At 40.9% G+C, this 21,136-nt stretch overlaps 1 protein-coding gene and 1 long non-coding RNA gene across 2 annotated transcripts; both read left to right on the top strand.

Annotated features, from left to right (window-relative positions):
• Nucleotides 1-15,607: 15,607 nt before the first annotated feature.
• LOC129362216 (uncharacterized) lies at nucleotides 15,608-16,911 on the top strand. Its single transcript, XR_008606201.1, has 3 exons — nucleotides 15,608-15,753; nucleotides 16,481-16,512; nucleotides 16,821-16,911. It is a non-coding gene; the product is annotated as an uncharacterized LOC129362216 (long non-coding RNA).
• A 131-nt stretch (nucleotides 16,912-17,042) lies between these two features.
• LOC129362210 (uncharacterized) lies at nucleotides 17,043-20,629 on the top strand. The gene is made up of 4 exons (XM_055033642.1): nucleotides 17,043-17,840; nucleotides 17,947-18,102; nucleotides 18,704-18,796; nucleotides 19,504-20,629. The coding sequence occupies exons 1-4, from the start codon at nucleotides 17,235-17,237 to the stop codon at nucleotides 19,825-19,827; spliced, it is 1,179 nt and encodes a 392-aa protein (XP_054889617.1). The 5' UTR covers nucleotides 17,043-17,234; the 3' UTR covers nucleotides 19,828-20,629.
• Nucleotides 20,630-21,136: the final 507 nt, after the last annotated feature.

The raw sequence follows: 21,136 nt of genomic DNA on the forward strand, positions 1-21,136 counted from the left end.
TCTTCTGACACAATAATTGTACCTTTTTGTGTTTTCACCAATGGGAAGACGTTAAATAAGGCGTGTTTCAAAGAATCTCTCTTCAGTGTTGAGCAACGCAGTTCAGGTCCGGTCTGTCTGCGCATTTCAGATCTGGAACTCACTTGAGTTCAGGCTTGTTGAAGACACAAGCAATAAAACGGCGCTTGAAGCTTGATGAATGTAAATGCCTCTCGCTGCCCCCCTAACAGACTGATGCCCTGGGTGGTGAGTCATGTCGCCCATCTCAATACCGCCATCGAGTGCATCAGCAAAGAGAGCAAGATGAGTGTCCAGTTTGCCTGAAGACAAAATGTTTCCACGCAGAAATAATCCATTTGAGCAACATCTTTTACATTCACCTCAGCCTGTGTCATATTGTTTAAGCTCCACCCTGATTCATCAAAGTGACACACAGACAAAAACCTTCAGATAACAAAGCAAACCCCCCCCCAGCAGGTCCGATGTCTATTTATTGGCGTTCCCATCTTTCTGTTCTGCTCGCTGTTGATGTTCGGCACATTTTGTTTTCTAACTGGACCTTTCCAAAAACTCTTTTCATTTCTTTTTTCTTTGAACCAATCCAGCAGCATCATAACTGGGGCCCTTACATAATTAAAAACAGGTTTGAACTTGTTTGTCTGCTTTCTTTGCTGTGGCTGTGTGAGTTTCGCCTAAAACTTGAGCGTGGCAGATAAAAATTTCCTTTGTGCGACGTCTTGTTGCGCTGAGAAATTTGATGCCGCCGATTCTCCTGTCACCCGTCATCAAACCACAGCCGGCACAAAGGGCCAAACGAGGTGAAAGCTTGTTTGACCAGCTGCCGTCAGACCTCGGCAACTTCAAACATCGGGCTGGCTGCTCGTCTCCAACGGTTCCTGTCCACGGAGAAACCGTAAATGATCGATTTAAACTTTTAGCCTGACTTTAATATTTGAATACAAACTATTTATATTATGAAATTGATGCAACTCAAACTTTTTGCACTTCCGCAGGGTTTGTGTTCAATGTTCTCATTTTAATGAAGTGCGTTCATTTTTCCTGATATTTGTTGTGTTCTTGAAACGGCTGAAGTCCAAAACATTCCTTTCTGGGGCAGCCTGAGACTTTTATCACGTGAACCTCTTCAGTGGGCGTTGCATTACACTTGCACAGTGACATTTCTTAACATTTTGTCTTCAGGCAAACTAGAGACTCATTTCCAGGTTTAGTTTGCAGGAACGGTCTTGTTTGGTCTTTTCACAGTGTTGAAATAATATTTTAAATTAGCACAATACTGCACAGGATAGTTTTGATACATATGAAATATACCATAGAAAGTTAAAGTACACTCTACATTCACATAAATTTAGATAAAGATCCAAACTAAAACAACTGCTGAATCTCTGAACTTATATAAATTCTTAGGGAGGATTCTACAGAAAAGACAGGCCTAGAATCTCTTTAGACAGAGAGTCTGTCTGCCAGGCAATTAACAAATTCCTTAGCATGGTTCAAAAGTTCACTAGGATCTTAAAACTTTTTATAAATAATTTTATCTATATTAGAATTAACTATATTTCTTTAAGAATGTTTTTAATTAGTTACTTATTAGATCCAAACTTATAGTCATTATTTAGCATTACATTGTGTGCAAGCTTGGTTAAAAATACAAACTACTTTCTTGTGGAAACATTTTGAGGCACAGATAGCGCTGCAGCTGCAATCATATATCAAACTGGACAGCGGCTGATACGAGAAGGGTTTGCCGTATATCTGCTTTTGGGGCTCTTTAGCAGGAGGTAATAAAATTAACATTGAGACAGCCCACACAAAGGAAAAGAACACACCTCCTAATGCATATATTTAAATGAGGAGAATATGCAGTCTATAAAAAATGGTTTGTTTCACAGCAGAAGTTGGAATCTCTTTGTGCTGAGTGAGAGTTTCCCGGAGGATGCATCTTCTGTCTTTTTTACTCAGTTCTTTGTCTCTGTTTTGTAATGTCTTGGACTTTTGATATTCTAGGTGAGATGATTATTGTAACATTCTTCTTGCATTGATTTTCTCTGGATAAAACTCTGAATATCTGAAGTCTGATGTCGTATGATTGCTCTTTTCTCTCTGCACACTTACACAGACACAGGAAGTCGGGACAAAGAATTAATTAAAGAGCTAAATCAAGTTCTTCATCTTTTAATTCTTAACAACAGTGATAGACACAGAGAAAGCCTGAGGCAGGGCAGATAGATCCCGTTTTACACAGGGGATGAAAGCGGACCGACGGTATTCATGGGGGGCCGTGGACCCCAACCACAAGTAGCTAAAATCCTCAAATACTTGAGCACCCCCTCTAAAACACTTATAAGTGCCTATTTTAACAATTCAAGCACTACATATACCTTGATATGTATCAGTAAGTACAGTCGCAACTGTCTTAGCACTGCAGCAGAAGCTAGCATCTTTCTTACCTCCACTATTGACAGTACGGAAAAACAAGTGGCGGCCATTGACTGGCTGTGTGCCAATGCCAGCCAATAGCTGGTCAAATATCACTGTATTAGTAACTTTAGTATATGAGAATACTTAAACATTATTATTTAAATTGATATAAAATGTACCTATTGATATTAATAAAATTAGGATTGCTTGATTCACGCTGACTTGCAAATGCTGACAAACAAAACGCTCCTCTTTTCCATTAGTGCTCCATCTCTGTCAGACACTGGTCGCGTGGAATGTGTGTATGTGGTGTTTTGTGTGTGATTATAATTGTGTGTAGACCCTGACGAACACCAGATCATTTACAAACACTTCGGTGAGTTCAAGTGTTTGAGTTTTGGATTTGTTTGCTTTTTGTTCTAGTTTATTTCTTCTATTAGTTTTGTTTCTCATTGTAGGCCTTCGGTTTATTTTGTTAGATTTGGTAAGTATTTTTTGTCACTATTTATGTTCTCTCTCTTCTAGTTTCATTGTTGTTTTTGCCATAGTTACTCTACCTTTCTACCTGCTATTTCTTTCACTACTTGGTTCTTTTCTTTACATCTTCTGTGTATCTACCTCTCGGTTAGACTTTGGTTAGACTCATAACCAAAAGACTTTTAAAAAGGTGCACTTCATTTAGCTACAGCAACATCGTATATGACGTCATTTACCTCAACTCGTAACCTTAGACATGTTTTCCAAGCCCACCTCTTTTTACTCCAACTTGCTAAATCGCCGTTTAGGAAATAAAATGCTGCACAGCTAAGCCACTCACAGCACAAAGAGCAGTGTTTGTAACACTTTAAGCTTCAGTGTCTGGCGGTTTCACAGCTTCCCTCAAGTAACTGTTCCTGTCCACCCTCGGTGGCAGCCATAATTCATCCAATAAGTAGCTGTAACTGCTACATTAGCCGCGCACACTTCGAAATGACTCGCCTCAGTCTCAACTCAGCATGCAGCGAGAGAGAGAGAGAGAGAGAGAGAGAGAGAGAGAGAGAGAGAGAGAGAGAGAGAGAGAGAGAGAGAGAGAGAGAGCGAGGGAGAGTTTGTGGAATAAGTTGTTGTGTGGCTGTAATAGGTTCAGGTCTTCTTGGCACTCGGCTGTATTATTTCATGCCTGTCTTGGGATCTTGAGAAGACACCGAGTCTTAGATTGGCGGGCTAAAAGACTGAGCCATCTCTTAGATGCTAATTTAGCTCATGACTGACAGGATTGTTTACTTATCCCTCAGAGTTTGAAGCAGTGTTAAGGCAAGCGTTGAGGTTGGCTGAAGACAGTTAAATGTGTTTGCCTTCACCTTGTCTCTCGTCCAAAACCCGCAGAAACTCGCACCAATTAGGCGGTGCGGTGAAGTTTCTCGGCCGCCGAACCCTCGAGCTCTCCAACTCTCCACTGGAGAGTTGGAGATGATAAAGTCGTGGATTCATTTGTATGTGGGCTTTTGTGGTTGTTGAGGTGGGGAAGTAAAAAAAAAAAAGTTGGTTTGTTAAAAAGTTTTTCTAGTTGCTGCAGTTCTAAAGAGTTTTGAATTCACTGCATTTGTGTTTTAAATGCATCTGTTTTTCAACACAACTTACTTAAATGTGAGATGATCTTCTGATATTTACTCCACGTTATGATGCAATTCCCTCATCAAAAACACACCTGGATTGTTTCTTTGATTATTTCACGCTTGTTTGAGAAATCATTTAGCTGGGTGGACCTAGTCCCACCTTCCAGGGTGAATCTCCTCTTCTGAGCTGACGTCTACAAGCTCCTGACTCACAGAGCGGCTCTCGGCTCCTTCACACTGGCCAGCAGCAATTAGCAAAAACCTGCTAGAACTGAACATCAGGTGCATTGCAAGCTACATCTCAGCGCAGCACTGGTTATAATGTCGCTAAAGGGTGAATAGAAGAGTGGGCTTACGATGTCTTCCTGAAGGCAGAGTTTCAGAAAGAGCAGGAGCTTCTTAAAGAGACAGAGGCCCAAGTTCAAAGCATTGAATTATGAAGTACAGTTTCTTTTCATTTCTATTACTTGATTGTGCTATAAAATGGTATTGGGAAAGTACATAATACTGCTCCTTTAAATAGCTTAATTTTGTCATCTACTCATCATCAAGCTCACTGGAACAATGATACTCAACAATGGTAATTTGGGTTCATTTATGAACCTAAATTACTTGCTTAGATCATCCAGTATTTTGACCTTTACAGTTGGGATAGAGAAAACAGATTATTGTGCTGAAAACGCTCTCTTATCATCAATTTGACTTTGCTGTCGCTCGCCTGCTATGCATGAATGGAGATTTAAAAAAAAATCTTTTTACGCCTCTCAAAACTTTTGTACTAAAAGCAAAATTGTGTTCACCCAGCAAGAAAGTGAGTTTAATTATTAGTTTCCACAGGCTGGTGTAAAACATTGTAAATCTTATAAGCTAACTCTCACATATTTTCAGCAAAACATTGAGATATACACGTTTACACACAGAGGTTGTTCATCGGTTAAGGTGATCGTATTTTGTTGACAGTAAGACCACAACTGAAAGGGTTTTTGATACCTTTTTGACGTGCCTTCGTAGCCATAATGTAAGCCCCAAAATGTTCAGAAACCAGGTCGGAACAGTCGGACTGAAACATCTGCACAAAGTCGAGAGAAATGCAGTTCCAGATCACTGACCAATGTTCAAGGGATATTCCAGGCTTCAGCACAGAAACAGTGTTTCACCAGACTTAAAATGGCAATAAGTAAGCAAATAAGCAAAAGTTTGATTTGGTCATTTTGGTGATCATTAGGAAACATGCTGTTGACATATAAAAGCTGAGGAGCTTTTATTGATTGGATCAAGGACAGGTTTGTTTTTGCGGAAGTCTTCAGACATCTCCTTGGGATCGGAGATGTCAAAACGTAAGTGTTTGCAGTCAATCCGACCCACTAAAGTGTTACCTGTGAATTTGAACATCCAATACAAACTCAGTCATTTGTATAAAAGAAAAACTGGGCATCGATCTAGACTCTACGCCAAAGGTTCTGGGCAAAAATCCAGTTGCACATTGACTTCTTCCCACACACAAACAAAATTTGTGCATGCAATCTTTACTTGTATAGTTTGATGATGTTATGAAGACAAAGTGAAACAGTGGCCTAAACTCACCTGTTTTTCCTGTGCCGTAAATGAAAGGGATCGAGTGACACGGTCGACAGATAGTTGGCAACCTCTCGCTTGAAAACTTTTGTAATGACAGAGCTGGAACTTTCTGTTAGCTGTTACAACATCAACGTTCAGAAAATGGAGGCGCAGAAGATGCTGATGGGTCTCTGTCACCTGCTTTGGTTCGCTGAAAACACCGAATTGTTTATTCTCAGCACACCTGAAATTTGGTTTCATTTTTGTATTGTAGTTTCTCAACTCTACCTCAAACAAGAAGTGAAAGTGTGATTCCTTTTTTTTTTTGCATTTTTTTGTATTAAAGTATTTAGTAGACACCTATAACTTTTGTCCAAATTCTGTATTAGCTTTGAACAAGATAATTCAAAGAAAATCCGACAAAAAACACCTAAAGCGTCACAGGTGTGACGATATATCAAAGTTAAATAAAAAGGGTTGGTATCGGCGATACGGGCCCTATTTGCTCCGTGTTAGTTGTGCCGTATCGCGCACCTCTACTCAACAGACTGAACTCATTTTAAAAGTTATAATAAAAACATCACAGAAATGTGGAAAAAAAAGAAAAAATAAACAGAAAATAAGAAAAAAAATCGTCTCCTTGTTTTTAATATCAGCAAGCGACGGAAGACCTCGTCGAAATTCACCCAGACACGCCGCCACCGCTTCATCATCAGGCAGACGCAGCCACACCTGCCGTGGAGGGTTGATGGGAAATTATATCCCGACCCAGACCACATGATAACAGAATCATTTCACACTCCACCGGTCCTCCGCACACGGCTCTCTGTGAGTGCCGGCGCGTGCACCATGTGCCTGGAGACTCCTCACAAAATTTCCATTTGTATGAGCCCTGGGGCCACACTGCCAGAGAGCGACAGCAGAAAGACACGACACGTCCCCTTAGGACTTCGACGGCGTAAAAGCCGTGTAGGAGCACCCGCTGAACATACCTTCCCTGCTTTGGTTTCACTATCAAAGACCTGCTTCTCAAAAAAAAATAAATAAAATAAATAAAACATCACTTTTGTAATCACTTCCTGTGCTGTGCATGTGAGTACGACGCATTCGGGGCCCATGTTTTGGGAAGCATCTGTGCAGGTCCGTCGGTGTGACGCGGATCCACATCCTCACGCCTCACAACCTCCGGCAGGAGAGAGGCTAATAATAAATGCAAATTACAATCAGAGGAATGCGCCGGGGCTGAAGAGGATAATTGCTCCATTATGGTGCTGCATGCAGGTGGAAGTGCACATCTTGTACAAAAAAGACAGAGACAGAGAGAGAGAGAGAGAAGGAGAGAGAGAGATAGAGAGAGAGAGAAATGGGGGTTTAAAGACCCAAAAGGTGACGTCACAATCAGATCACATAACGAATGGATAACTGAGACTAAATATTGATTCACTTGTTGGAAAAATTTCCCTTTTCCAGGAGGGAGGGACATGCAAGGCCAGTCACTGGTGACATAACCATGACTCATGAATTAGGACAAAGGAAGACCCAGATCCCTGACCGCTGCTGATTGTGACCGGTGCACAAAGAACACCGAAACCAATATGTGTTTACACCAAGTGTACTTTTGTGTATGCTTGACAAGGCGATGTATAATGCATTCTTTTTTTCTTCCAGGAAATGATCAGTGTGACCTGACATGGATGTCAGGTGCAGAAGCTCACAGCATCGTGAAGAATGTCATGCAAAAACAAAAACGAGTCAGAGTTGGTAACTAGTTGCAATTTACTTGATTTACCTTTTGGAAAATATGCACTTTTAGGAGCATTTTTACTTTGCCGCATTTTTAAATTTCACTGGCGTGATGTCGCAAACTGTGGCTACTCCTACTAGCGTGGATCCACCGGCTTGCAACGCCATCTTTGAAAGTTTTGAGTTGCGGTCATCTGTGTTCGTAGATGTCTGGTTAATTTATTTTCAATAAAAGCCTGATTCCCCTGTCTGATGCCGCTTTATTAAATTTTAAAAAAATTAAACATAGGATATTGTAATAAAAGAATTAGTGCACACATAAGCGGGTAGGATATTCAGATGAAGGAAGTGGTATTTCTGTGGTTACGCCATCCATATAAATTGTTAAAATGCTAAGCTAATCATAACTCCTAAGCTTCCACTTCAGTCCCGTCACTCAAATGATGTTATCAAATTTATTTAACACTGACACAACCCGCTATAGTTTGTAAACATGACGGTAGCAGTTTTGGATGCGTAGCGCCGACAGACAGTGCTGCGATAGGAAAATCTGACGAGGCAGCACCGAGAGTCAGAACACCAGTCCTGCAGGAGTTTTTCTGTAAATCTAGGACAGAATTCCTCCTCTGTGTCTCCTCTGAACTATGGGGTTCCCCAGGGGTCGATATTAGCGCCTGTTCTTTTTTCCCTGTACCTGCTGCCTCTGGGTTGGATTTTTAAAAAGCACAAAGTCTCTTTCCAATGCTTTGCAGACGACATTCACATCTACCCACCCATATCTACACATGACAGCTGGTCTGTTGTACAGATGCTACAGGATTGTCTTCAGGATGACAAATTTTCTGAATCTAAAAAAGGAAAAAAAAAATAAATAAAAAAAAATACGAGATCTCAGTGTTTGGTCAACGCAATGTTTTCTTTCACTCTTCGGTTTTCCACTCTCCTGTTTCTGACGTCGGGGTCGGCCCCTGAACGACACATCCGTTTATGGCCCCCGTAAATCACTCCCTTGTTTGTGTCGCTGTTATGCGAGCCAAACAACTGATATTTATATTATTGCAGATGCTTTACTTGTAATAAGAAATCTATTTGTGAGGACGACTCCAGCCTCTGGGTATTTCACAGTGTGTCTGTCATCATTATCCCAGGACTTCCTGAATGCCTCTTTTCACTCGCCGTTTCCATTTCCCTGCCGCCCAAATCGCTGATGGAGTCGGCCCATCTGTCTCTCCTTTGGCCCCATTCATCATCCCTCACTCATCATCTCCGTGTTTCTTCATTTTCTCGCCTCTTTCAATCTTTGTCTCTCTTTTACTCGTCGCCCATCTTTCTGGGAAGCTGCTTTCCCTCCTTTTCCTTCCGCTCTCCATTAATCTGCCTCACTCTCAGCCTTCCTCTGGCTTCACTTTCGGCCCCTCATCCCCAGCCAATTGCCCCCCCCTTACCCCCTCACTCCACTCCTCCTCCAAAGCAGAAGATGTTTCAGTGGATGAACCCATCATGACTACAGTCAGCCAGCTCTCAGCTTTGCAGAGCAGGAAATAAATTAAAACAAAATATGACCGTTATGTGACATTTGGGACTTTTCGTCACGTTTACAACTTTTTTCTCGCTCCGGACGGTCCGTCTGATCTGAGGAGACGTCTCCAATTAAACAGGGTCTTGTTAAACTGCAGCTTTTCACGAGATGCTCTGCAGCGGAACCTGTAGCAGCTTTAAAAGGGACGACATGCAAAGGCTGTTAACCTCGAAGCGCGGTCCCAGTATCCGATAGAGCCGACGCCTCATTGAGCAGGCCCAATGTTAGTGTGACATAAACGTGTGCTTCATGAAGCGTCGCTGCAGCGATCCCAACCTTACCGGCTCAACACTTTGAAAAGTGCGGAACTGAAAGCTTAGATAGATGCACGCATGCATACAAGTCTGTGTAAATACCGACTCATTTTACGGAGCAGGTTTAATTATTCGTTTTTTTTTTTTATCAAAAAGCTATCTCAATTCAAACCCAGGACCTCGTTGCTACAAGGCAACAGCACTACCTGCACTTTGTTGAAATTCTCGGGCAGAGGACATGGGAACCTGGCTGAATTCAACACAAAGATAAAACTGTTCTGTTGAAATAGGTTTTGAAAACATCCTCGTCTGCCATACTGTCAGTGCCTCATGCAATTGGTGCGTTTTCCACTGACGGTGGAAATGTGTTCGCCTGAAGGGCTCAATGCTCCTTCGTGCACTGACTGCATCGTGAAATATTTGAGCAGCTGAAAAAAATGCAGGCTTGACCCAGCTTGATCTCGCCGTCCATGATGAATTGACATGCAGGAAGGACATGATTGATGGCTCACTGGGACAAGGAACTGTTTGTCAAAGTGGAAAAAAACAAAAGCGATTTTTAAAAACCTTTTTCAATTGTAGGTTGCAGCAGAGCACTTTCATTGTCTTCAGGGGCAGAACTGTCGAGGTTTTGAATTATGTGACATTTCAAAAATGCTTTTGTTCATGTCCTATCTTATCCTACTCGTGCTTTTGTTTCTGTTGTCTCATTAGTATGAAAAAACTGCAACCCGAATTAACTCTTTGTACCTGGAGCCACTATCTTGTCATGGAAACTTTCTAAAAGTAGGAACAAAATAAAAAGTAGATCCAAACTAATTGGACGGGTATTCAATCATCTGACAGTTTTGATTGTGTCTCTATTGTGTTTGTAGTCTGAATGGTTTAAAGGGCCGTTTTCATGTTCACTTTTTGTTTATATCATAGGTTTGTGGGGCCTTTCTATCCTAAAGAAAAAGATATAAGACTTTAGATATTTCACAAAGACACATTGAGAAAAAACCTTGCAAAACCTTATATTAAAGCAGAAAGTATGGCGGCCACCGTAAGAAAGGCTTACAGTATTCAGTTATGCCACATGAACTGATCAGTACAGTATAGCGAGGGAACGCAAAAGAAAAAATCTTCCCCATGTCCCGTGGAGGGGTCCATATTTCATGACAATCTGAACAGCAGAGGTCAAATTCTCTTCGCATGCGACCCAGGTCGCTTGCGTATCATATTCAATACCTATTCGATACATATCCGATACGTATGCGATATGTACCAGATACATATCCAATACGTATCGGATATGTTTCGGATACAAATGCTGACGCTACTGTGCCCTCTGCTGCGCATGCGGGAACACTTTCAGGTCCTTTGCCCATTCAGACTGCAGAACACATGCAGGTCGCACATGAGTGTCAGTGTGAACGGCCCCAGCAAACAAAAAAACAAAACAAAAAACTCGGATTTGACAAAATATCGGATTTCAGTCTGCAGTGTGAACGCAGCCTATTAACCGCACAGGACTCAGACTTTAGGCATTTCGAAGCTGGATCAACAGAAGCAAACATTCAGTCTGATATCTTGTGAAGCGCTTTAATGTGTTGCTGAAACGTGCCATGCAAAATAAACTTGACTCAACTTTTCTCTCCCCCCCCGCCGCCGCCGCCGCCCGACCCCTCGGCGGCTCCAAACCGAGGCCGGGTGACCGTTGGGCCAACCTTCAAGCGTCACGAAGGAGAGAGGCAGCCCCGCGCCGAGGAAGCGGGAGAGATTATAAAGATTTATCCCCCGCCGGCGCTCCGGTGGCACCGGTACGATTATGATGCCATAACACAAGGCGCCATAAAGACAATACTGTCAGCTAAATGAAGAGCGGAGCGCTGAAAGGTGTTCACCGTGGCGTAATCAATCACCGCTGTCAGCCGCGCGGCCCTCCGTCAAAGAGAGCCGTCACTGTCAGACGCTCCTTACGTTTCTGGGTGTTTTGTGTGTGTGTGTGTGTGTGTGTGTGTGTGTGTGTGTGTGTGTGTGTGTGTGTGTGTGTGTGTGTGTGTGTGTGTGTGTGTGTGTGTGTGTGACTGGGAATCTGGGTCATTTCCTTTCCTTTCTCAGGTGGCCACCAGTCTCCCACTTACATTACCTTGTGTCCACCCTGATAAGAGGTGAGTACAAGCCGACTGAGATCACACACACACACACACACACACACACACACACACACACACACACCCTACACACACACACACACACACACACACACACACACACACACACACACACACACACACACACACACACACACACACACACACAGGTCCCCTCTCTAATATTTCACAAGGAGGAAGAAAGGGATTCATGAATCATCCTGATAGAAGCAGAACGGAGAGAGACATCCCTCCGTTATCTCCACTCACACACACACACACATGCACACTGCAGTAGATTTATGGTACAAGGCTTTAATGGCGCCCTCACACACCTTTTTCTCTCTGTGCGCCTCTCCCCCGTGTCACATAGTCACACAAACACACACCGATCAGTCGTTAACCTCCTCCCTCCACCTTTCTCTTCTCCTCCTCTCCTCCATCTTTCCCCTCTATCTGCTGTCCATCTCAGCTCCTCCCTGAAAGGAGTTGTCATTTCTCTCCCCGTTCTCCCATTTCCTCCGCTCTTTCCCTCAACCCAAGAGAGCTCATAACTTCTGTTTTTATTTATTTATTTGTGGTTCACTGGTGGCTTTAATTGAAAGTGGAGTAAAAATGAAGATGTCAAAGTCCCCGCTCAGCTGGGGGAGCTAAACGTTTCCGATATATCATTTTCAAGAATGGAGACGAGCCAGGGCGTTGGGCGAAAACGTCTCACTCGTGCTGTGTGCATGTCTGTTTTTAACAGGTAACTGCTGCAAATATACAGCTCGCCGTCAGCCATCGAACAGGCCATAATAGGAGGGGTGTTTAAGCCTTAAACACAGACCATTTACCCCTGTGATTTATAGAAAAAGGGCGGCTGCCAAACAAGGCAAGGTTGATCCCCTGTTTAGCCACTGTGAAAGGCCTTGTTTGCATTATTCTCTCTACTGGGTATACATGCGGCCCTGTGCTGTCTACTCTCAAACTTAAACTCATCTCTATACATACCTTGAAAAAGTGTTCACACTCCTTTAACTTTTGTTTTGCTTTTTATGCATTTTGATAGGTTCACAAGGGTGATTACTTCACCCTTATATCCCGTTACTTCCCTGTTGTTCTTGGTCCCGGTGATTTTTTTTATTCTGCTCTGGCTCCCCGTGTTCCCTGTGATTTTTCTATGTTTTTTGTTATCCAGTTTTTTATTAAAGTTTCCAAACCACGCTGCATTTGGGCCCTCTTCACGACAATAACAGAATGTGACGCTCAAACATAAAACTGCCCTTTTGAAGAAACTCCAGTGTAGCCAACAGTCACTTCACCTGCATCTTTGACTTACTTCTTAATGTGCTCCATAAAAAAAATCATTAAACTTAACAGCAGCAGCCCAGGAACCTGTTTGGTTTTCTTTGAGCCAGCGTTTAACATACAGGCTCAGATTAATCCACTACCTGCCACGCACCAAGCAGTAAACACACACACACGCACGCACGCACGCACGCACACACACACACACACACACACACACATGCTCAGAGGTTGTGTGTACCGGAGCGTTTAGCTGTTAAAGAGACTGATGCCCTATGGAGTCAGGGGAAACCGGGCTGTCTACACGGACGACTAAATGTTGTTCTTACATCACCGTTGATGTTTGTTTCTCTCTCCCTTACTGGGTTTTATAATGTGTTGCATGACAACAACAAAAGGAAACATATCAAACATTTTCAAAACAACTCTGTATGTTTACATCCTTTAATGTAAAAAAAAAAAAGGTTGTTTTCACGATGCTGTACTTCTCTGCAGCATCTCTTGGGACCTTGGTTCAGAAAGTCACTGCATGTTCTGTGATTTTTAAGGTTCGATTAAACTAAACTAAAATCGTGCTGTTTCAAAGTGGAACACTGAAATTCTTTTAGTCCGTTTTGGCCGTGTAAACGCGTCGACATTTTTAATCCTCGTCGTAATATTTGTTTGACGATTTCGAGACGTCCTTATGAAGGCGTTACAGGCCAAGATTGCAGTGGCTTCCTCTGAAGCGAAAGCTGCACTGCTCAAAATAGAAATGAGAATCATCATCTTCAGATCACATTAGCTGCGCTCTACATGCATTATAAGGAGCTCAAAACAAAACGGAAAAACATCCAAAAGCAGACCAAGTCTTCTCTATGAGATTCTAAGCTAAATGCATAAATGGAATTAAGTCAAATAGTAACATTATATTTTATAATTTTATGCAATTTTTTGCCGCTTCACCATCTATTAAGCAGATAATGTGTGAAGCAAAATATTATTTTAAAATATAAATCACATTCAGTCAGTCTCTCTTTAATATTATGTAATGTAATACAATGTAGAGTCTAATGCCATCTGTTTCAATACGATACAAAGCAGTGACGATAACATAAAGGGAAGAAAACATGAGACATGTTGCAAATTTCATCAACTTAAATTCTCAAAATGTGGACAATAGTGGCTCTGATACAAGCAAGTGCTGTGCAGTTTAATTGCATGTCCATTTTACAGATATATCATAAGCACTTATTTTGCTTTACACATTTGTTTGTACTTAACAAAACAATGGCGGTTCTCAACGGTCCCTGTTTGCTTCTTCTTTGTCTTTCAGTTGATGTTAATCTGCAACCCGGCTTTGACATCCCAACACAGAGAAGCAATTTTCGTCTTTTATGTATTTTATTCTTCTTTTATTTTTGCCCAGTTTTGCACTTTGATATCTAGCATTACAGACACTGACTTTGTTCTCTGGAATAGTTTTGTTGTTGTTGTTGTTTTGTAGCCAGAAACGTCACTCATCAACCCGTCTTCCTTCTAGTTTTCACTTGAACGTCTCTTTTCGCATGCGGGACAGGTACACACTCTCACACACTCTCACACAATCTCTCTCTCTCACACACACACACACACACACATTTATAGTTTGCACACCCACATCAACACACCCTCGCGCCCTTCCAGAACAGCCCGGTAATTTGCCAGATGCGGTGAATCACTGGTTACTATGGCAACTAGGAGGGAAAGACAATTTCGTTTTTTTTTTTCTTCTTCTACTCTCAATTTTGGCAAACGGCGGGGTCTGCACACTGACACACATGCGGGCCGTGTCACGTGGTCGCGGCTCCGAACGGAGGAATGAATCCGAACAGCAGCCAATGAATGTTGACCTTCGATAACGGCGGCTGCGCTGATTGGCCACGAGCCGCCATCCTATAATTAAATGACAGGTGTTAATTTTCCAATGCAGCAGGACTGTTGTGACTTTGCTGAATGGAAACACACACACACACACACACACACACACACACACACACACACACACACGCACACACACGCACACACACACACACACACACCCACACACACCCACACACACACCACCATCCACAGCATCATCATCTTCATCATGCAAGGCGTCACAAATATGGACGAGGAAAGCAAATTCAGAAGCGAGCTGATTCCAACAAAAAAAAAAAAAAGCTGAATTGATGTTAATGTCCTCTGACAGGCTCAGTGAGTCACTATGTACTAATACAACACACACACACACGCACACGCACACACGCACACACACATGCGGCGTCGTTCAAATGGGATGATGGATGCAAATTCCTTTTGATTATCCAGGAGTTAATGGATTTCCCAAAATGCCACTCTAAGATGCTTCACGTTGTAATTACTCTTGCGCCATTTAAAAGGCGCAACCTTTAAAAACCAAAATGAAAGTTGCTGCCTCTCAAAGAAAGAAAGAAAGAAAAACTCCAGTCATCACCTTCACCAAAATAATAATAATAAAAAAAGTAGGGGTATGAGCTGGGCCAATCAGAGGCAAAGGATTATCCCCGTGCACACACAGGGCTCAAAAACACACACACGTACGCGCGCGCGGCTGCATATGGTCGGAGCTGATAAGAGGAATTTTCCTCCCCACAGGGAATCAAGAGAAGGAAAAAAAAAAGCAGTGGGACACGACAAAAGGAGACGAGGAGAAAAGGGGCTGGTAGGATGGGTGGGGGTGGAGTTGGAGACACTGGGTGGGTGACAACTGAAAGTTAAAGCGTCTACGTCAGTGGGGCTCCCACAATCAGTAACAGTGGAGCAGGTTGAAGAAAATGGCAGCTGATGGACGGACAGAATGTTGAGACGGTACCACATACACTCTAAAAAGTGTATTTGGGCTGTAGTTAATGTTATGGCCTTTTTTACATTAACCTGACTTAATTGTTTGGCTTTAGTTATGTCAACTTACTTTCATGAGTTCAATTAACATAAAAGACACACATTTTATCTAAAACAAACGGTTAACTTTGAGTTGACGTGAACCAATTAAGTTGAATGCAGTTTTACGTCTGACGTCATTACGCAAGCTTTGCCCGAGACAGATCCACTTCTTGTACCGACCGCTTGTGCAGCCGCCATTTCTTCTGACCATCGACTGTCCACCGGATTGTAAAACAGTAAGTATTCTACACATCATGGCAAAATATTATTTAAACGGTGTAAAAATATTAATGACTTTTTCTACCTTTAATTTGAAACAGTTAACTGTTTTTAACGTCGAAGTATCATCAGTTATTTGCTTTGAACACATTTGCTAGTTGTAATTTGCCGCGCTATTCGGCATGTTTGAACTTAACTGCTCTGTTAGTTAGTGAACGTTTATTTTGAGTGTGTACTTTTTATTTGACCCTAAAGAACTTAAATAGCTGGAAGCCGGGTATGTAGTGAAAAACATGAAATGTGATTTAGACTGGAGACGTTCAGGGCTGGTGCTGGTGGACCGAGAACTGCTGGCGTGTTCCGGTCGGAAGCTAGACTGGGTCAAAGTGTGGGAGCAGCTAATGCACTGCAGTGGTGGCCAGATTTTATAACAAGAACTACTGGACAGGTTGATTTTTTATGGGTAATCTTAACGTACAGTTACGGAGGTGTTAGTGTTATACGCAAAACTAATTTAATGTGACGCAACTGCGCTCTGCTTGTCACTTGTCACCGTGAGCTGCAGTCAGGGAAGCCATTTGTTCCAATTGTCAGCCTGCTTACTGACGACATGATATAAAACGCATAATATCCTGACTGCGCTAATAATCCATAAGATGTCATTTTTCTTAAAAAAGCAAAAAACAAAATAAGCAATTCATGTTTGTAGGAACTTTGAGTTAATTTCTCTTTCCCACTCTCCAGGCCTGGAGCCAAGCATCATCAGACCATAGAAGGTAAGCCATATTTGCTTCACTAAGCTTCTAATTTAAAAAAAAGTTAAGTTATTAGTTAATATGCTGTATTGTATCAATAATATGAAAAACATATACTCTAAACTAATTCAAAAATAGTTTCGATAAATAACATCATTTTAAAGTAAAAGGAATAGGTGGTCAAAGAACGAGATGAAATTAATTTCCTCCAAAGGGTTGATGAGCTCTCACTCAACATGGGGTCAGAAGCTCAGTCATCTCGGAGAGGCTGAGATTAGAGCTGTTGCTCCTCTACATCCAGTGGAGCCATCTTTATGCCCTTTTTTCAGATTGCCATGGCAAGTTCAAAACCTGCAAGACTGAAGGTGATTCTAGGAGAGAGCAACACTGAAAAACTGACTCTTTCAAATGGCATACCAGATTCTCTGGATGATCTTCTCAGCAAGGTGAAGGATACCTTTGGTTTAAAGACCAACATCAGACTGCAATATATGGACAAAGACTTTGGTAATGACTTCTTCAACTTCAGCTCAACTTCTGACCTTGTGGACTTGGGAACAGTCAAGGTGATTCAAGAAGAAGCAGTTCAACCTTTTGTTGATGTCATTGAAACAGCTCCATCTTCTTCTGCAGTTCACTCAGATGACAGCAGTTCTTTAGCTTCAAATGACACTATACTCCTCTCCTCCCCTGAATCCTTCTCATCGCGAACAAAACAATGGCCAGCCAACTTTCCCATTCCCATGTTTTCGTATGACACTGAACGTCAGCTACAGAAGGGGAATTCTGAGTATCAGGCAAAAAACAAAATATTGACAGTCACCCCACGAATGAAGACTGACATCCTAAATAGATTAGTAGAAGAGATCTACAGATACAGAGCCTATCCAGAGGACGCACAGTTCTGTGTAGTTGCAGAGGCCTTGATTAAAAAACATCCATGTTTAAAAGAGCCTGGTTCATTCAATGGTTGCTACGGTTGGAAACAAAGGCTGAAGTACAAAATGGGAAACTACAGGACTCTACTCAAGTTTCAGGGATGTCCAGAATTGTCTGTTAACGCACTTAAATCCAAAGCCAGTACTTCAGTGTTTCCCGCTGCAAAAATAAAGAAGCCAAGACGAGCTGAAGCCAACTTCTATCCTTCCTTTCCAGTGGGAGAAACACAAGAAAGTATGGAAAAAGAGAGAATTGAACTCTTGACAGCAATCAAAAGGAGGAACAATGACAAGGTCATTGCGGAGAAAATGGCTCATACCTTTGCCTACAGGCGTCAGGAGGTGGTGAATGAAGAACCTGGCATAGAGGATTTCAAGGACAGATGGCCTGCCCTGTTCCAACAGAAAGAGGTAGTAATGCAGATTGAGGATTTTTACTTAGATTTTGGAATGATTGGTCAGTATTTACTTTAAGTCATTTTGTAAGATACAAAATAAGTTTTATTTTGTTTCTCAGATTAATGCGGAGTTCCTGAGACTCATGGCTCTTCCCCTTGAGCAGACTTTCTTTGCCCAGTTGGACAGGCTCTCAAGTCAGCTGATTAAAGTCATCAAAGCCAAGGGAGGAGCAACACGTGCAAAAATAGCTGGAATCATGAGAATCTATGATGAGGTATGGATATCATCGATAGGAACACTGGGGGACATTTACCATTTTTAATTTAAAACAAAGAAGTTAAAGTCTCTAATTACTTTCAGACTTTTTGTTTTAATTATTAATACTTGATACACTTTGTGCAAAGGTGATATCACTCAAAGAAAAGCAAGTTTAACTGTCTTATGTATTTTTAGTGGATTTAGTTAGTCTGTATTGTGGTTCATTCATGAATTTCATAAAATACACCTTTCTGTCCAACTTGCCAGAAATTAGTGCTATTTAGTACATTTTTTTGAGCTTATTTTAAAATTTTAATTTTTTAAATGGTAGACTTATATCAATTTTATGCTGCAAGATAAAATACAAACAACAAATGATATTCATTAGTCCTAGTAGATTGTGCTAAGAAAAAGCCTTAACCTCAACAATATAGTCTAGTTTCACAAATTGAGACTTGAAGCATAAATTTTGGCAGAGGTGGAATTTGCATAATTTTGAAGAGCATTATTAACCCGGTGGACATGTGGGCTGCACATTATGGTATTTGAATATATTACTGTTACATCAGAAATCTTGTCAGAGATATGGAATATTGATAACAATACATTTTCTCCAGGTGGAGGACATTGGGATTCGAAGGGAATGTGTTCTGAAAGGGCTCATCACCTTTCTTGGAGAGGATCCAGAAGACCTTATTAAGGAATACAGTGTAAGTTTCTTTTAAAGGTTTGAAGCCGCATCTTAACCCATTCAGGAAAATTGAAAAATTCAATGTCAGTTGCTTGTACTTTTTTAAATTATTTCTGGCCTGCATTTTCTATATTTAAACATCTGTTTTAATACATCAGGCAGATTTGGTGTCAGAATTGTAAATTTAACATGGTTATGTCCTGCTTAAATCCAACAGTGGTGTGCTTTGCTATTCAGCAAAGACCATTATCTAACTTCACTATCAACTTCATTTCCTGTTCACCAATATAACAAACAAGTTAATAAGAATGTTTTAGTCATGCTATTTTCATACCAGCTCCAAAATATCTGATAAGTAACAGAAATATGCATTTTGTGTTGATTTCCAACCTAAGATGACCATTGGCTTGGACTACTATTCTGCTTTGATGTATAATCTATGAATTTGTTTAAGCTAAAACCTGCAATATGACAAAACACATATAAAGTTACATCCTTGTATTATCTTTTCTAAAAACCTTAAAAATCACCCTTTGAGTTATTCAATTTTTAATGCAACTTTGAACTTGGAAAATTTATCAAGGATATTTCAGATGCCATAAACGATTCTCTTCAATTCACAAGCTGTACACTTGTACTTAATGCTTGCATTTATAAGGCTTTTATTTGTCAACTGACAGATTAGTTACAGTCTTCAAGTTTAACATATGGTTTATCTCACTACAGGGCAGCTGTGGAGATGATGCCCAGATGGATCTCAAACAACTCACCCTGGCAATATTTGTGATTCGGAAGAAGGGAGAGGGATTGGAAGAATCCCCAGAAGACATTGGCATTGTCATTGAGGGAGTGGAGGTGTTGCATGACCTGACTTCAGTTGCCTCAGCATGTGCCCTGCTTCTGGGTTTGATATATGCCCTTAACCTGGCTTATCCGAAGCCTCTGCGCTTCACATTTGAAGTGTTTCAAAAAATCTTCATGCAACTTGACCAACACAAAATGTCTCCTAAAGTTCAGAATTTGTTTGGAAGACTTCAGACCTCTCAGTAAAGACAATTGTATGTTGTGCAAAATGACAGATTATTTTCTGTCTTTGTTTGAACATGAGGGGGCTGTGTTTTGGAAGCTTAACCTCAAGGGACTGAACTTTTTGAATTTCTTTTGGGACATTGTGCATATTAAAGCCACAGCATTAGTAGGCTGCTGTAGTATTGTTCACAGACACTTTCACAGTGTTTTTTCATATTTTTTTTTCAATTTGGATTAAGCAGTGCTTAATGTTTACTATTCTGTTCTGATGTCAGTTAACTTAAGTATCGGAGATGGTTTAAATGCTGCAAGCCATGACCCCACAACCTTGTTTGAAAGCATGTAGATGTTATTGCTTGTTTTCAGTTTGTTCTTGAAGATGTTAAAAACAGACACACATGTTCTTACATTTTATGTAAAAACAGTTTAGGGATTGAGAATGTTGATTTCCTTTATTTTAGGAGGACTTGTGGTAAATCTGAAAAACATTGTTTTTCAGAGGAATACATCTGGATTCTACAAGCTCACACAGGGATGTCCAAAGTTTGTCCTGGAGAGCCATCAATGTGCAAATGTCAGATGGACTATTTCAATACCACCTTGCTGAATTTACACACCAGCAGACACTCAGCTGAGCAGAGGCATAGTAATGAGCACTTAATTTTATTTGGAGATTGGATTCATCTGAAAGTTGGAGGATGGTAGCTCTCCAGAACTGGACTTGGGGTACCCCATGTTCAGTTTACTAAAAAGCTAACTCAATTAAGCAGACAAGCAAAAGATCTGTGTAGTATGTTCAGTGCAAAATGTGTTGTGAAAAATCTGTAAGTTTGTGATTTCACAATAAAATTTAACATTTTCTATTTGTGCAGTGTAGATTTGTTATAACCAAGTTGAATTTTTGGGTAGTGTAAAGGAATTTTACTGCTATTGTAAAAGCTAAAACATACTTTAAAAGTGATTTATATTTAAGCATTATTGTAAGTACAAAATATGCATAAACGACTTTGGGGTAGTTTCATTTTTTAACTTAGAACAACTTACATTTTTGAGTTGACTTTCTATAAATTTAAGTAAGATGGATTAAACATTTGTATATGAAATAAAGTAAATAAATTGCGTTAGACTGACCTAAATTTATCAAGTTAAACAAACTAAAAAAATTATGTTGATCCAACTTAATTGAATTACTTGTTACCTACAGAAGTAATTCAATTAAGTTGGATCAACTTTTTCTTTTTAGAGTGTAGCAAAACACGTCTGTCACAAAAGCGGATCTTTGTCTTGGAAAAACATGGATGAAACATCAAATACTTAGACTTCCTGTGTT

The sequence above is a fragment of the Poeciliopsis prolifica genome, unplaced genomic scaffold (assembly GCF_027474105.1).
Source record: "Poeciliopsis prolifica strain line A6 unplaced genomic scaffold, Auburn_PproV2 SCAFFOLD008, whole genome shotgun sequence".
Lineage (NCBI taxonomy): Eukaryota > Metazoa > Chordata > Actinopteri > Cyprinodontiformes > Poeciliidae > Poeciliopsis > Poeciliopsis prolifica.

Coding starts and splice junctions, on each gene's coding strand:
- LOC129362210 (XM_055033642.1), top strand. CDS start 17,235: ATGTTTTCGTATGACACTGAACGTCAGCTACAGAAGGGGAATTCTGAG. Junction 18,103..18,703: donor TCATGAGAATCTATGATGAG/GTATGGATATCA, acceptor CATTTTCTCCAG/GTGGAGGACATTGGGATTCG. Junction 18,797..19,503: donor ACCTTATTAAGGAATACAGT/GTAAGTTTCTTT, acceptor ATCTCACTACAG/GGCAGCTGTGGAGATGATGC.